The 17,737-nt window shown below is 51.6% G+C and overlaps 1 protein-coding gene across 1 annotated transcript in view; it reads left to right on the top strand.

Annotated features, from left to right (window-relative positions):
• Positions 1 to 17,737, top strand: part of PREX1 (phosphatidylinositol-3,4,5-trisphosphate dependent Rac exchange factor 1) — a 175,999-nt gene that overhangs the window by 61,507 nt on the left and 96,755 nt on the right. The window contains exons 2-3 of the mRNA XM_019640950.1: positions 4,888 to 4,959; positions 9,294 to 9,416. Coding sequence (XP_019496495.1) covers positions 4,888 to 4,959; positions 9,294 to 9,416 — 195 coding nt within the window. The remainder of the gene's footprint in view (positions 1 to 4,887; positions 4,960 to 9,293; positions 9,417 to 17,737) is intronic.

Genomic DNA, 17,737 nt, shown 5'->3' with positions numbered 1-17,737 from the left:
TCGAGGCAAAGGCACGCGTGGGAATGAGGAGCATTACCTCCAGGGCAGGGGGTGCCTTGCAGGAAGCGCAGGTGCACAGGTGGCTCCCCTCTGTCTGTAATGATTCATTGCTTCTTGTTTCTACATGAGAGCTTGATAGTCGCAGGGTAGGTGGGTAAAGTGAACTAACCTTACGTGCACACAGTGGAAGCTTTGCACATGCATTCACCCGTGTATCCTCCGCTCAGATCAAGAAGGAGAACATTTCAGCACCCCTGAGGGTTCCACTGTGGCCCTTCACAGTCTGCACCACTCCAGACTTCATGAATTCCTTCTTGAAAATGGTTTAAAGCAAATTTGGCATAATGCTAGGATTTGGCCAAGCTGGGCGTCTGTGGGTGTTTGCTAAATTTTTCTCTGTCTTTTTCTGGATCCTTGACGTATTTTTCATCCCCATCATCATAGACAGAAGGGGAGGACTTGGGCAGACGCGGGCAGTGGCCCAGGCAGGGGTGCAGCACGCACATGGCATGGGCAAAGATTCCATGGCCGAAGCAGAGTCTCAGGCAGCCCTGGAAATCCTGAGAATGGTCTCGTCTCCAAGGGAGGTTTCCAGGATGAGAGCTGCTTTTGGCCGAGTGTTCCAAGGCTGTCAGGGCCGGGACAAGGAGTTGCCCAGTGGGTCCCTTCAACCACCCGCCTGCACAGAGGACATTGGCGCCGCCTGGAAAAGCCGGTCGTGCTTTGGGTAGCGCGAGGGCTGGGCCCAGAGCCCCTGCCTGCTCATTCTTTCCATGTCACGAGCTGCCCATTGTGCCCATCAAACTGGCCTGTTTGCGGTTCCTCTGTGGGTGGCCCGAGCCTCTAATTGTTCCAGCACAATAGCGGTGGCTGCGCTCGTGTGAAGAAACCGGGACAGGAAGCTCCAATCTAGGTCAGCCTCACTGCACTCCCAGCTTCCTGCCGTCCCCGGCTGTGCTGGACGAGGCTGCCTTTGTCTCCCTCCGGTCTGGGGAGGCTGGAGGCTGGACTTTCCCGGCAGTATCACAGGCCCTGTTAAAGCATCCTCTAGGAACTCCTGTCCCCTGTTCCCTCTACCCATTGTCCTCTAAAAAGAAGGATCAGCAGGCTACCAAGTGGCCCGAGTTGAGGCTCCTGCTATGTGTCAGGCACTGTGCCAGGAACATTCTACCCCTTCCTTTGATTTCTGAGGGCTTACTGTGTGCCAGGTACTAGTCTAGGCCCTGCCGTGACGGCAGGGAACAAGGGAGACAACATCCCTGCTGTCATGGAGCTTTCATTTACTTTATCCTAATACATTCTGAAAGGTAAGATAGTATTACTATACTCTCCATATTTGGGAAGAGTAGACTGAGACTCAGAGAGGCTAATGTACTTCCTTGAGGTCACACAGCAGGACTGCAGTTTAAACCCAAACCATCAGTTTCCATACCTGGCCTCTGTTGTTGGATTAGGGTAAAGCTTTCATCCCAGCCATGCTCTCTTCTTATCTTGGCCTGTCTTAGGAGATGGTATAGATTGCTTCACCTCTGTCTTTCTGTCTGTCAAATAGGCTCTTAATGCAAACTGTGAATGTGACAAGTGCATGAAGACAGGAGGGCCTCTTGGAGGAGGTGACATTTGAGCTAAGGCCTGATGAATGAGAAGATGCTGGCCCAGGGCAGAGCTGGGGGAGGATATCCTGCTAGTAGAAACAGCACGTGCAAAGGTCCTGAGGAAGGAATGTGCCAGGCAGGTAGAAGGAATAGAGAGAATGAAGGTGTGCCTGAAGATGATTGAGGTATGGGGGGCATGGAGTGCTGGAAGGTGAGTTCAGAGAGATTAAGACAAGGTCACAAGGACCTTACGGGCTGTGGAAGGAATTGGACTTTTTTTTTTTTAAGTATAGTGGGAAGCCATGGAGAGTTCTAAGCCATGGATTGATAGGATCTGGTTTAGATATTTAAAAGGATCCCTTTAGGGCCGGCCGAGTGGCCCATTGGTTAAGAGCTGGCTTGGGACGCCAGCTCTGAGAAGCAGGGCCCCAGTTCGGATCCCACATATGGGCCAGTGACGCTGCGCCCTCTACAGCTAAGATGGTGAACAACAGCTCCACCTGGAGCTGGGCTGCTGTGAGTCGCCGGAGATGGGGTAGCCTGCAGCCCTTGCTGCAGTGGGCTGCCGTGAGCTACTGTGTGTGGCTGGCAGCCAGCGTGAGCAGCACCAGCCGCCATGACTGTCCATCCAATGGCTGGCGAGTGACTGCCTCTCTGGGGAAGAGCGCAATGATCATACCAACATGGGCCAGTGAAGCGACGTTCTCCACAATTAGACTGAAGAACAAAAGGACAGCAACTTGCCTGTTCCCCTTCCCCCAATTCCCCAATAAAATCTTAAAAAGAAAAAAAAAAGGATCCTTTTAGCTGTGTGTGTGGAGAAAGGACTTTGGTGGGAGGTCGGGGGGGGGGAAGAGGAGCAGGAGGAGGTGACTGAACTAGTCTTGGCAGAAGATGGTGGCGTGGACCAGATGCGTGGTTGAGAAGGTGGGGAGAAGTGGTTGGGTTTTTCACCCTTGTTGAAGGTGAAGCTGATAGCGTTTGCTGATGGATGGAAACGGAATGTCAGAGAAAGAGGGGTCAAGGACAATTGGGAGGGCTTTTGGCTGGAGGCCCTGGAAGGCACAGGTGCCATTAATCAGGCTGGGAAGAGCTTGGCGGTGTGGGTTTGATGGGAAGATGAGAAACTAGGTTTTGGAGGGGTTACATTGGAGACGCCCCTTGGCCATCCGATGGGGATGTTGACGTGGCAGAAATCCAGGTGAGAGGCTGGGTATGAGGGGGCAAGTCCAGGCTGTGGACGTAAACATGACCTGAGGGGACAGGTGGAGATTGCCCTGCGGTGAGCGTGGACAGAGGCGAGGCCGCCTTGCTCGGTGTCCCCGACTTTTCCTCTCTGTGACCCATCATGTAGAGCGCCAGTGTGCCACCTCTTAGGAGACCTGAGTTGCAGGTGGCCAGCTCCCTGTGACAACCATGGGCATTCCTCCGGGGGGTCGGAAAGGATTCAGTAGCCACCTGCCCCTGCTTCCCTCCGTCCTGAGCTGTCCTCTCCATTTCCCTGCCATTGAGAGGTCTCCCTAAACAAGGGTGGTTAGATGAGACACGCTTTTAAGTCACCTCCAACGGAGCTCTGTGACAGGGACAATGTGTGCTCACCCAGCCTTCCCGTCTCAGAGCCCCCATGCTCTAATCAGCCACAGCAGGGAGGGTAACTGGCAGGCCACCACACCTCATCATGGCCCTGTGGCTGTGACAGAACCGTGAAGCAATTTTCACAGGGTCTCCGCATGGCTGTTGCCAGGTCAACCTAGGGCCAAACCCCAGGGTCCGGGCAAACCAGGGAGTTCGCTCTGTGTGACTGGCCTTGGTCTCCTTCTGGTGCCATCTCCCATCTCCCACTTCCCGCCCCATGTCTGTTCCGTCCCCTCGGCCTGTCCACGGGGCCTTCTCAGTAGTTCTTCCTCTGTCTGCCTCCCACCCCCACCCATCAGGCTGCTGTCATCTTTCAGCATGGCTGCACCCCTCCACTCTGGTCCCCCACTTTCATGCTCAACTCCTACAATCCAGTTCCTCACCAAAATGGAGGAATCTTTTGCCAACATTTAAAAATTGGGAAGAGTTTGCTTTTAAGAAATCCTAATATCTGACTTCTCTCTTGGAAAAAAGCAAAACCCAGAGCACCTGGTGATACTGGATCTGCTCCCTTCCCGCCCTCCCCACACTTGGAGGGGGCGAGCGGCTGCCCTCCTTAGGTGGGTGTGTGCTGCTCGTTTCCCACAGGACCCGCCGTGCCCTTCCTTCATCATCTGTTGAATCACTGAGGAGAAGTCATTGCTCTGTTCCGAGCCCCTGAAAAATGTGGCAGAATAACCGTGGTCCATCCATATAGTCGGATCCTGGGCAGCTGTCAAAAAAGAGCCAGGCTGCTCCCCGGGTAACGATATGGAGAGATCTCTAAGCTACGTTAAGTGGAAAAAGCCGGTGCAGCACATCCTGTGTGCACTGCTGTTTTTTGGAATGTAAAAAGGGGGGGAAATAAAAAGAAAAATGTGTGTGTGTGTATGTGTGTGTGTTTGTGTGTGTATATCTATACACACACACATATACGTGTATGTTTTTTTTCCAGCTCTGTTGAGATATATGTGACATATAACAAGTATTGTGTAAGTTTAAGGTGTGCAGTATGTTGATTTAATATACTTATATATTGCAAAATGATCGCTACCCCAGTGCAATTTTCATGTGTATAATACAGTATCATTAGCTATAATCACTGTGCTGTACATCAGATCCCCAGGACTTGTTCATCTTATCACTGGAAGTTTGTACTCGTTGGCCAACGAGTGTGTGTGTGTATTTTTACATAAAGATCTTCTAGAAAGATATACTAGAAACGAGGAGCTGGGGTTCCCGTGGGGGGTTGGAGGTGGGGAGGGACTCCATGGGTGGGACTGGGGTGTAGGAGAGAGACTTTCCTAGTTTTGACTTTTTGTATTTTTGCCTTTTGAGCCATGTGAACGTGTTGTTATTTAGAAGTTACATTTTTAAAAAAGAAAAAAAAAGGGGAAAATGAACTGTAGTCTGCGACGGGCCCAGGGGTGATGGAGCAGATGTGAGGACACCTCCCTGAGGGCAGGGCTTTGTGTTACTCTCTGCACAGAGCATAGTAGCTGCTCAATAAACATTCGTCGAATGGCAGGGGAGGTTTTCTTTTACTCCCCCCGCCTGTATCCCTGGACCACGATACTTCCCCCGTCCTACTTGGCATTCGAGCTTGTGACCCTTCTTTTGGGCCATCCCTGGGAGATGGAGGCGTGGGCGCTCACCTCTCCCTGTTTCTCTCCTCCAGGCGTTCCTGCACCGTATCCGGCAGAATGTGGCAGACTCGGTGGAGAAGGGCCTCACGGAGGAGAACGTCAAGGTGAGGACACTTGGGCCAGCCCCTTTGCACACTGTCCCTACTGCTGCATGCCTTGCTTCTCCCGGGGTGAGGCTCGGAGGGTGCCCGGGGGTTGGGGTGCACCTACCCCACTGGCAGCTGGCTTCCTGCAGCCCCTGGAGGCCTCTCTATCCTGTGAGCAAACCATGCCTGGTGGATACAAGGAGGACTCAGCCCCAGGCCCCCACTCCGCAACCCAGGACTTTGTCCCCTTGTTCAACATGCCCATCCTGTCTTCCAACCTCCTCGTGCCAGGGTCCCTGGCTTGGAGCCAGCGGAAAATCCCTTCCCAGGCATCCCTGGGAGCCTGGCAGCCCCAGCCCCCGCCCTGCACTGGGCATTGAGTGTGGAGGCAGGGTGGATGAGTAATTGGGTCCGGGCTTCATCTTGGCAGTGGCTCTGGGGAGTTTCTGGAGGACGTCAATAGGTCCTCTGTGTGCATGGTGGAGGCCTCAGTGCTCCTAGGCCTGGCTTTCTAGTGTGACCTTGCTCTCTGGGAAGCCCCCTTCAGTCCTTGGGGCTCCAAGGTCCAGGTCTAGGGGAGGAGGGAGTGAGAGGCGCCAGCATGTATGACACACAAAGGGCTTGGTCAAGCAGGAGTCCCCCTCACCCCTACATGTCCTGGTTAATCTGCACAGTAACCTTGCACGTTGACAATTCTGAGCCCCGTTTTTGGAGAAGAAAGCTGAGGCTTAGAGATGTGAAGAGACCTGCTCAGGGTCACGGCATGGCTGGTCCCTAGTAGCTCCGAGATCAGAGCTTTTTATGCGTTCATTCATTCGTTCATTCAGCAAGTATTTACTGAGCACCTACAATTTAAAAATGATTTATTATAATTTTAAATTGCAATTTATTACAGTTTTTAAAACCTTATCTTTTTATGAGGTATAACTCACATGCAGTAAGGGTGCAATCCTAAGTATGGGTTCCTCTGTACCCCCTCCCAGGAAAAGCCCCCATCCCAAAGATAACCACTGACTGGTTAGCATTGGTTGTTGTTGCCTGTTCTTGAATCTTCTATAAAATGAGATCTTTCTTCATGTCTGGGGTCTTTTGCTCACTGTTAGATCTGTGAGATTCACCCACGTAGTTGTATGCAGCTGTGGTCCATTCATTTTTTATTACTATGTAATATTCCATAGCATGAAAGTACCATGATTTACTCATCAGTTCTCCTGTGGATGGAAATTTGCAGCCATTCCTTGAAGTCATTATAACAGTAGGATCTATCCTATGTGTCTTGGACATAAGCAGAGAATCAACCATGTGATCTGGACAAAATGAGAGAGAGACACACACACACACAGAGAACGAACCAAACACTGTGGGTGATTCTTTTTTTTTTTTTTTAAAGATTTTTATTGGGGAATTGGGGGAAGGGGAACAGATAAGTTGCTATCCTTTTGTTCTTCAATCTAGTTGTGGAGGACATTGCTTCACTGGCCCAAGTTGGCACCATCATTGTGCTCTTCCCGGGTGAGGCAGATCAGTCACCGGCTTCTGGATGGCTGCTCATGCTGGCTGCTGGCTGCTGGCTACACACAGTAGCCCATGGCAACCCACTACAGCAGGGGAAGCAGCCTACGCCGTCGCCGGTGACTCACGGCAGCCCAGCTCCAGGTTGAGCTGTTGTTCAGCATCTTAGCTGTAGAGAGCAGTGTCACTGGCCCTCAGATGTGGGATCCGAACCGGGGCCTTCTGGTGTCCCAAGGCAGCTCTTAACCATCGCGCCACTCGGCCGGCCCTGTGGGTGATTCTTTCAGTCACCTCCTGGGATGGGCATTCCCCAGGGCGAGGCTCTGGTCCTCCCAGACCTCAGCGGTTGAGGCGTGGTCTCCAGCCCCCAGCCTTCCCTGCCCACTCTCAGGCTGCCTCCCTCAGCTCTTTCTGGTGCATTCGCGGGATCCACGGCGCTGGTTTTCATTCCTTCAGGTCTTGACTGAAATCAGTTCCCCTCGGTTCCTGTATTTAAATTTACAAACTTCTCCCTCAGCCCCGTCCTGGTCCCCCCTTCCTATTTCATTTTTTCATATTTCTTCTTACCACCTAGAAAACTATCGTCATTTGTTTGTTGTCTGTCCCCTTCTACTAGAATGTCACCTCCCTGGGGGCAGGCACCTGCCTGTTCCCTGCTGTACCCCCAGGGCCTCTAATAGTGTCCTGCACACAGTGGGTGCTCAGTCAGTACTTGCTGAATGAATGAATGAATGTGATGAAACCCTAAGAGGAACCATAAACCAGTAGTGATGCTGGTCACCCCGGCTGTGAGCCACTGTGGGTGGGGACTGGGGGGAGGGTGGGAGAGGGACTCCTCACCTTATTCGTTTTACTGTGTTTTGATTTTTGAATCATGTGAGTGCCTTCTCCAAAATTAAATTTAAAAATGCACCTGTTGGGGGCGGCTAGGTGGCTCAGTTGGTTAGAGCATGTGCTCTGAACAACAAGGTTGCCGGTTCGATCCCTGCGTGGGCCGCTTTGAGCTGTGCCCTCCTTAAAAACAAAACAACAACAAAACGCCTGTATTTTTTTTTTTTAGCTGAGCTATCTTGCCACCTGTTGGCAGCTCAGCGACAGCTCAGCTTGGGCTGGGAATCGAACTGGCAACCCTGTTGCTCAGAGCTCGCACTCTTGAGCGAGCTCTTAACCAACTGAGCCACTCGGCAAGCCCTAAAACACCTGTTTTTAAAAATAGAAACAAAAAGGACTAAATTTTTTTATTAGATATATTTAGGTGACAATGGTTAGTAAAATTATATAGGTTTCAAAGGTACAATTCTGTAATAGATCATCTATATATCACATTGTGTACTCATCACCCAGAGTCAGTTTTCCTGTCACCATATATTTGACCCCCTTTGCCCTCTTCTACCACCCCCTCCTCCCTTACCCTCTGGTAACCACTAAACTGTTGTCTGTGTCTATGAGCTTTGGTTTGTTTGTTTGCCTTGTTTGTTGCTTTCAGATTTATATCCCCCAAATGAGTGAAGTCATATGGTTCTTGAGAAAAAGGAATTTGCAGTTCAAAAGGACCTAAAGTATATGAAAGTCCCCCCAAGTTCTCCTTTCAGAGGCTCTTACGGTTACCAGCTTGTGTCCCTGTCCTGGTAGTCTCTGCTTCTGCCAGCATAGAGAGGAATGACTTCTTTGGTGTGTTATTTTACACAAATGGGCCCATACTGGAATCCTGTGTGGCACCATGGTTCCTCTCCCCCACCCTTAACAGTACAGATCAAGGATCATTCCAGAATTCCATATCCATATAGACACATCTGCAGATTCTTTTTATAGGCTGCGTAGTATTCCAGCACCTGGAATTTATTTCATTGTGATCAGCCCAGTTATTTAGCTGTTTGCTAAGCCCCCATTAATGGACACTTTGGGTTTTGTTTGTTTATTTTTCTGTTTCAGTCTTTTGCTATTGCAAATAAGGCTGCAGCATACGTTCTCGGCCCTCCACCCAGTGTTCAGCCTCGGCACAGTGCACACTTTGGGCCAGACAGTTCTTTGCTGTGGAGGCCGTCCTGTGCGCTGTAGGCTGTTCAGCAGCTCCCCTGGCCTCTGCCTGTGGGACGCCAGCACCATCCCCCCTTCAAATTTGTGACCACCAACAATCTTCCTGGATATTGACAAACATCCCTTGGGAGGCAAAACTGCCCCTAATTGGAAATGACCGATTGAAAGGTCAAATTCTAAAATGTAGAATTGCTTGGTTTGGAGTATATGTGCATGTCAAACTTTATAGATTCATGTGGGGAAATGAGCACTTGTATATTGTTTGGGATAGTTTAAAACACATATTTTGAACACCCTTTTCTATTTTTTTTCTCCTTCCGTATAATTTTAATGGGCGCATGGAAGTACCCTCATCGTATTAAAGATCAGTCTTATGGTTGGATATATCAGTTGTGTCTGGCTATGACGAACACTGTGATGAAGACTGCCTGATACATCCTTCTCTGCATGGACTGTGTGACCTTGGCGACGTTAATTATTTTTCCCGAGCCTCCGTTCTTCATCTACAAATTGGGGATAATAGTAGTTTCTACCTTATGGAGTTAGCGTGAGGATGAGATGCCGTAAATGCATGTAAAGTTCTTAGCACAGGATTAGGCGCTCATCCTGTTTAGTAAATGTTGGCAATATTTTTGTTAATTATCATTGGTTTTATGAGTGGTATACTGGCTCCAGTGTATGAGAACGCCGTTTCACGGCATCCTCACCTGCGCCGGAGGCTGCGTCTTCTTTTGATGCTTGAATTTGCTGTCCGTCTGTGCCTCAGTAACACGATCCTTGGGCCTCCTCACTCTTCCTCACAGATCCTGTTCTCAAACATCGAAGACATCCTGGAAGTTCATAAGGATTTCTTGGCTGCCTTGGAGTATTGTTTACATCCGGAACCTCAGTCTCAGCATGAACTTGGGAACGTTTTCTTAAAATTCGTGAGTACAGTGTCCCAGCCCCTGTCGGGCGGGGCCTGCAGCTTTTGGGAAGTGGGCTTCTGCCTGGTGCCCGCTCTGCCCACCCTTGGCCGGGAGATGGAGATAGATGGGCAGGTGGGCCTGGCTTCTGTCCGCAGGAACAGTGGGGAGCGGTTCGGGCCAGCAGACTTGGGGGTAGTTTTAATTGGCTCTCTGTCCCCTCAATGTTATGTAGCGTGTGACCCCCTTTTCCACCAAGCTCCTTGCTAGATGACGTGTCCTGGGGCTCCGGTGACCTCCTTGTCTGATGGGCCCCTCTGCCACAGAATGACGGACAGAGGCAGCCAGTTGGCCGAGAGGGCCGACCTGTGTCAGACAGAGCTGGGGTTGAGTCCCCGACTCAGCCACCCACTGGCCAGTGAGGGTGTCTGACCCTTGGGTATCCGCTTGTGCTTTTGGTCAGGGAAGCAAGCACTTGTAATCGCCTCTCTTTTCCTGCATGATTTCCAAGTCTCTTGTTATTGTGAGGGACAGTTGGGGGGGCGGGGGAAGCTTTGCGTCCCCCCCACCCCCACCCCCGCGAAGCACCCGCTTTTCCATGCCCTCTCCTCCTGTGCTGGCCGGAGCCTCCTCACAGGACAAAAGCCACCCTGGCCTCATGGGTATGAGGCCTGCAGCCAGCTCCTTTCCTCTCCGAGCCTGTTTCCTCTTCGGATTGAGAGGTAGCGATATGTCACCTACCTTCTTGGCTGGTGGACATATTCAAAGGGGTAAAGCAATCAAGTGTGTAGCGTAGAACGGCGGTTCTCAACCAGGGGGCGATTTTGCCCCTAGGGGACATTTGGCCATGCCTGGAGACATTTTTGGTTGTCACAACTCAGGGAGGGGGCTGGTGCCACTGGCTGCTTGTGGATGGAGGCCAGAGATGCCACCAGATATCCTCTAATGTCCAGGACGGACCCCACAACAGAATTATCTGGCCTCAAATGTCAGCAGTGCTGAGATGGAGAAGCCCTGGTGTATAGTCAATACTGGGTCCTCCTTGGCTCTTACTTAGTCATTGTCATCATGATCACTGACTCCCTTCCCCAAGGGATCACACGTTGATCGTTCAGATCAAGCCTGGGGTGGCTCTGCCCTCAGGGCATTACGGCCCAGCCCAGGTGACCGCCTCATATGGTGCTGGGAGTGCTGTGCTCCCAGCCAGGCTGCTGAGCTGCTCATATAGGCTGTGTTCCTCTCAGCAGGTTGTTTTAACTTTGTCTGTGCCGGTGTCCTCACCTGTGAAATGGGTAGAAACCTAGGACCTGAGCCATGAGGACTGAGTGAGATAACCTAAGGAGAGTGCCTAGAACAGGTTCTGACACAGAGTGAATGCTCGCTAAATGTGGGGGGCCATCTTTCTGTGCACGTACTCACCGTTCCTCAGTGTGTGAAATAGGAAGAACCTGAGAGCAAGGTGGGGTACGGGTGAGATGGATGCTGATGGAAGGTGCTGAGCAGGGCGGAGATGGGGCCTGCTTTGGGTTTACAGGGCCCCGAAGCTGCTGCGAGGGCGAGTGGACTTTGGAGGGCTGGTGGGGGGGGCAGGGAGGCCAGGAGCAGGTGGGAGAGCAGAGGTGGTGAGAAGGGGCGAGTGGCAGTGGCAGTAGTGGTTCAGGAAACGTTTCTCGTACAGGACAAATAAAGAATGGGAGGGCCAGTCTTCCCTTTGGGTTCAGAGGAAAGCGTGAGCTCTGCTCGTTTCTCTAGAGCCAGGCTGCTTAGGTTCCAGTCCATGTTCCGCTGCTGACTAACTGAGTGACCTTGGGCAAGCCACTTGATCCACCTGGGCCTCAGTCTCTGACTCTGTAAAATGGGGGTAATGATGTTGCCTGCTGCCTGGTGCTGTCACGAGGACGAAACGAGTGAATATGAGTGAAGCACTTAGGTCCGGCCTGGCACCGCGCTGATGCTGTGTGAGTGTCGGCCAGGGGTGTTAGTCCAGCCAGAGCACCAGAGAGGCTTTCAGGAGGAGGTGTCATTATTGGGGCTGGCCTGAAAGTGCATTATCTACTTGCCCATGAGTCCCCTTGGGTCCCCTGACTTCTCTGCCTGAGCCACAGAGGTGGGGTAAGCCAGTTTGACTCTGGTCAGTGAGGGTTTCCGGAGCCTGGGTGCCCACTTGGGCTCTTCCCACTCGCTCTACAGGATTGCTAACTTGTTCAGAGATGCAGGGGAGGACTGGAGGAAAGAGAGGGGAGTTTAGTGCCCAGGAGGACACCACTTCTCCATACCCTCTCCTGCACTGCCCGGGACCCTCCTCAAATTGGGCACTGATGGGGCCGTGCTTACTGTCAGAATCCTGATGCACTGGTGGTGGAGTTCGGGCCTCTGTGGAAAGGCGTGCTGGGCCGGGGCCTGCCCGGGGCCATGCTGAGACCCCATACGTCCTCCCTGGTCCCGCGTGATCAAGTTTTTTACAGCCCAGCTGCCCGCTGCCTCCTGGCTCTGCTGTTTCCCAGATCTGTGATGCTGGGAGAATGATCTCACCCACCTGTGCCTCAGTTTCCTCATCTGCAAAGTGCGGGGGGGGGGTAGTGAGACCTACTTCCTAGGGTGTTTGAGAGAATTAATCATAGTAGCAGCACCTAGCATATCAGTAAGTGCTCAGTGTTCGCTCAGTTGTACTATGTACATATTTGTTCATGGGACCCAGCCCTCTTTGGCACATTGCGGGATTGTCTGGGGCACCTGGTGAATTATTAGACCCTGCCAGGCCCTGCCAGTTCCTGGGACCTCACTCCCACCCCTGCGGCCACACTGGCCTCCTCATCATTCTAGAATACGGGAAGCCCATGCCCACCTCAGGCCTTCGAGTGTGCCGTTCCCTCTGCCTGGGCCGTTTCCCTCAGACACGCCTGTGCCTTCCTGACTCCCTACCTTGCCATCTTCACGGAAATGCCGCCTTCTTCATGAGCCCTTTCATCCCACGCTGTTCAAAGTTGAAACACTGCAGGCCCTTCCTTGCCTCCTCCCCCTCTATTATTCTCAGTGGCTCTTATCAACCTCTGAGATAGTGGATATTTTCTTTTTTCTTTTCTTTTTTTTTTTTTTTGGTTTATTTTCTGTCCCCCTTAGAATATCAGCAGCGTGAAGGCAGGGACTTTGTCATGTTCACTGCTCTGTCCCTGCATCAAGAATAGCCCTAAGCCCACTCAACAGGCAAGCAAACTGAGAGGACAGGCGAACCCACGGTCACGACCCTACGGGTGGGAGAACTGGGATTTGAACCCTTTTCATGGTTAAACCAGACTTCATTGATTCACACAGTTTGTAATTTTGCTATATCCGGTACCCCTTGTACGATTACTTGTTTCGTCTTCTAAAAAACCGATTCACTTGAAAAAATAGTCTTAAATAAACTCATTTACAAAGGGAAATTTGCATCATCATTGGAAATGGAAAATGAGTATCAGTTTGCTATAAATAGAAGGTAACGGTAAGAAGAAATGCAATGAAACCCAGTCTGCGTTACCACACTCTGTCTAGAAACTCTTGCCCACCTGAGTTTCTGAGCCTGAGGCCTGCCCTCGCTTTGATCAAGAGGAAGATTAGCCGTGTTAGGCTTGTATCCATGTCATATCACACCTCGCTGAGACCCCTCCTTGAGGTAAGTGGAACAACTGAAAAAGGAGTCAGCTTTCTCAGCATGTGATTCAGTGTTTTTAATTTAAAACCAAGTTATTAATTTAAAATTGTCCCCCCTGCCCTCCCCTCTCCCCATGCTCATGGAGGATTGCACCAAAGACGTTTTATAAGCAGCCGCTGCTGTAGGTCGGGTTTGTGGAAGCTGAGATTTGCATGCAGGTGGCCTGTTGGGAGCAGCGAAGGAGAGGCTACACAGTCTCCACCTGGCCTGAGGTGCTCCCACCCAGGAGGAACTCTGGAGCTTGGGTGGCTCTTCAGGTCGCCATGAATTGCAGCGAGGGGACAGGCCTTGGCACCCCGCATTGCCCAGTCTCTGGACGTGGGCTGTCCCGGGATGGGTGTGAAGGACTCGGGCTCAGGGTGGTTCCCGGGCAGGGACTCCCTGAGGCTCTGGGTGCCTCTGTCCTGATGGGCCCCGAGTGGCTCACCACAGTATCCCCCAGCCCTAAGGGAGGGGGCGCCAGGCCAGCCTCCTGCTCAGGCTTGTTCACTACCTGCTGAGGCAGCATCGCGTGAGGTGGTAGTGGGCGCAGAGCTCTGCAGATAGGCTCTCCGGGAGTGGAAGACCCAGTGGGGGCCCTGGCTGACCGACCAGCCTGCTGGTTGGTGCCACTCCCGTCGGTGGACAGTGGGAGAATCCCTCACCCCTCACCCCACAACGTAACCACTAACTACCGAGATGATCACAAATGAGCACTGAGTGAACATTCTCTTTGTGCCGGGCGCTCTTCTAGGTACTTCCCATATATGAATTTATTAAAACTCCACAGCCTTTAACAGTGGGTGCTATCGTTATACCCACTTTACGCATGAGGAAACTGAGGCCCAGAGAGGGTATGTCATGGCACAGGCTTACACGGTCAGTAAGTGTTGGAGCCAAGATTTGAGCCGATATAGTTTGGCTCCAGGTGTTTTTCACCATCTTACATGATACAGTCTCCTGAAACACATACTAAGCACCTACTGTGTGCCAGGCACAGTACTAGGCCCTGAGGATGCTGCCCTAAATTTAAGACACACTCTCTCCCTGCTACCATGAGGCTCATAGGCCAGAGAAACGGAGGGGAAGTAAGTTAACAGAGGCGGTCATTTCAGATGGCAACGTGGCTTATGAAGAACAGCAAATGCAGATGTGAGAAGGGGTGACTCCACTCGAGGTTGCCTGGGACAGGTGGCCGGATTTAGCAAATTGAAACACCCAGGACAGCCGAGTAAATTTGGATTTCAGGTAACTGACAAATACGTTTTTAGTATAAGTATGTCTCATGTCATATTTGGGACATACTTATACCAAAAGGTTATTTGTTCATCTGAAACGAGAACTCAACTGGGTGTCTTGTGTTTTGTCTGGGAACCCTGGTCAGGGCAGGCCTCTGTAAGGCGGTGAGATGGGGTGATCTGGGGAAAGGGCACCCCGGCCGGAGAGGAAGCAAGGACAGAGGCCCCGGGATGGGAGCAACCTTGTGCACCGGGGAAAGCAGGGAGGCCTGGGTAACCGGAGCAGAGTGACTGGAAGGAGTCAGGGACTTCATGGGGGCCAGATCCAGTAGAGATTTTGTTCTGAGTTGTAGGTTTTTAGCAGGGAAGTGGTGTGGTTAAGTTTGAACCCCCTCTTCCTGCCTGTGTGCTCCCTGGGGGCTCCAGAATTCCTCTCACCAATGTGAGCGTAGGTTGGGGAAACCCGTACACAAGCTAGACCTGGATCTCCTGCTCCCCTCCCCACCACAGGAGATGTCCCCATGGCCAGTTCCTTCCCTTTGCTGTCTCAGTCTTTCTGAGTATGAAGTGAGTGGCTTGGAGCAGATGGTCTCCGTGGAGCCCGTGTCACCCCCCCAGGGACTGTGGACAGCAGCCACCACTTCTGACATTCCTCGCGTCTTCCCTAGGGGCTCGACCTTCTTCCTCAGCTGTCCCCAGCTGGCAGCTGGCTCCTTCTCCTCCCTCGCAGCCCAGACCCACAGCCACACGTTCCCTACCCACCACATCTGTGTGTGCACAACTGTTTGTTTCTTCCTGGCAAAACAATCAAAGCCCTACATGGGGCCCCTCGGAGGAAATTGAACACTTGGACTCTTCGCTGTCAAAAGCAGCTTTTCCAGATTTGCAGAGTCTCGGGCCTGAGACGCAGCTGGGATTGGGCTCAAGGAAAGGACATGGGGGTGATGGAACTGGGCATGGTTCTGAAGAGGGAGTGTTGTCATTTGCTAAATTTAACTTCTCCAGTCCTCAAGCCTTGGTCCCCTGCCCTTTCCGCAGGCTGAAGGGTAGGATGACATTGCAGAGTGTGTCAGAGAAGGGGCTCAGGGGATGAGGAACGACAAAGCTCTGACAGACGGTCTTATCACTCACTCCCCTCTCCTGCTCTGTGGCAGACATCGCTAATCAATCACAGCATTCTGCTTTGGTGCTCCCTGGTGGCTCCAGCATTCTTCTCCCCAGTGTTCCAGCCAGCAGTACCCATTGATGAGGGTTGACGTGTGAGAATAAACAGATTTGTCTCTGCTTTGTTGCTCACCCCCTTCATGGTACAGAAGGAGATGGACAGAGACACCTTGTCACCTCACCAGGCTTGGGTTCATCTTTTAATTTTCTTTCCCTTTTCAGCTTGTGCATGTATTAGGATGGTCTTCACTGCAAGTGACAAAGACACCAACTTGAATAGGCTTAAACACAAAAAGGCTTTATGGCTCATACAAATGAAATGTTCAGGAGGGTTGGCTTCAGGCATGGCTGGATCCAGGACCCCCCTATGATGTTTTCAGGACTTGGTCTTTCTATGTCTCTAGGCTCTGCTCTTCCTCTGTGTTGGTGTCATTCTTGTGGGGTTGGGGGCGGGGGCAGGGGTAGATGCCTCATATGGTGGCAGAGGTGGCCCTCAGTGTTTCAGACTGACACTCTGCCAGCTCAGCAACAACAGTTCAAAGAGAGCTTCTCCTCAATAATTCCTTGAGGGCTGTCACTGGTACAGCTTAGGTTACATGGCCACTGCTGCCAGGACAGGGAGCTATTTGATTGGCTTGGCCTCTGTCACGTGCTCCCCTGCGGTGCCTGGGAGTGGAGTGGGGTGTATTGATGGTTCCGTGGGCTCACAGTGTAGAGCCCCGCCCTGTCATAGACTGCTTCACCAATGTGATGATGAATTTGCTGACATCATAACGATGGTACTAATAGCAGTAACATCAACAATAGTAATAATAAGAAGAATGATAATGATAATAATAAGTAACAGCCATGAGCACTCACTATGCACTATTTTAAGCACTTACTATGAATTCACCTGACAGTTCTCACAACATTATGATGAGGAGGTCATTATTTTGCCCGATTTATAGACAAGGATGCGGAGGCTCTGAAGTGTTCTGTGCCCTTGCCCAGGGTTACAGGGCTGGCGACCTGGGGGGCCAGGCTATGAACGTGGGAGTTCTGGCTGCAGAACCTGCACTCACAAAGCTGATGCTGATAGTGGTCATGGGTTCTGGTGTCTTATCTCTGAGCAGTGCTCATAGTAGGGTCTGTAGGCTCAGGAAAGCCCAGGCACTTGGCTGCAGAGCAGGTTTTTTTTTTAGGAAGTCCTTACCTGTGGTTGGGACCTCCTGCTGTCATTCAGATACCTGCATTCAGAGCCCAGCCCGCCCTCTACAGCCCTGCTGGCCTTCTCTGCAGGAGCAGGCCCCAGACATGGGCCAATTCCTGTCCCTTACAACAAGAAAAGCCCTCTCCTTTCTCGGCAGGCCCTCTCACCATGGTCTGCAGCTGAGGCCCTGGTTCCAGAGGTGTCTGGCAGCCTCCTTCACATGTTTTTATCTGTGCCTGGGTGAGCCGCTGCAGTCCAGACTTCGCCTTACCCATCTCCACTGGCCTTGATGGTCCCCTGGGCTCATTGAAGACCAGTGGAAATAGAAAAAGGTCTGCTTGGGCAGCGTGGGGGATGCTGGGGTCCCTTCTTCTCCTTCCCCGCCCTTGTGTATATGTGTGTGTCGGTGTCTGTGGGCTCCAGGCAGCGGATGAGGAGATGGTAGTTGGGGACTCGGTGCGTGTTTACCTGTGCACTGATGTTGGTGGTGTTGTTTGGAGCATGTAGCTTGTGCTTGTAATGCTTCAGATTGTGTGTACGTGTCAGGGTTGTTTATTGATGACATGTGTGTACACTTGGGTAATTGTGGCATTGTTTGTTTTGTGTTTCAGCCTGCTGATTCATTTTTGTTGATAGTGTTTTTGTTTGTAGCTAATACTTTTAGACTATTTTGAAATGTCTCATAGTATGCGTTGCGTACCAGGCACTGTTCTATTCATTTTACGTATATTGTTATTTAATTTTCCAGCAGCCCAGGTAGTTGGGGGAGGGAGGCAGTCTGCTATTACGTCCATTTCATAGATGAGGGAACTGAGGCATGAGGAGGTGAAGTAGTTTGCCCAAAGTCACCCACGACTTAGGGAGATTGGAGCCGGGTTTCCCCAGCGAGGTGGTCTGGTTTTGGAGTCACAGCACACTTCCTCGTCATGCTGCAGTGCCCCTCGGAGCTTCGTCTGTAGACGTGTAGCTTGAGATTTGTACCCACTGTTTTTGCCTTCCACCCTCATCGCCATCCCATGCTGTGACCTTGAGCTGGACGTTGGCATGGGAGTTAAGAGATTGAATCCTGGTTCGGCCA

Source organism: Hipposideros armiger, unplaced genomic scaffold (assembly GCF_001890085.2).
Source record: "Hipposideros armiger isolate ML-2016 unplaced genomic scaffold, ASM189008v1 scaffold_54, whole genome shotgun sequence".
Classification (NCBI taxonomy): domain Eukaryota; kingdom Metazoa; phylum Chordata; class Mammalia; order Chiroptera; family Hipposideridae; genus Hipposideros; species Hipposideros armiger.
Note: the sequence above shows the minus strand (reverse complement) of the source record. Positions and strands in the feature narration are given on the sequence as shown.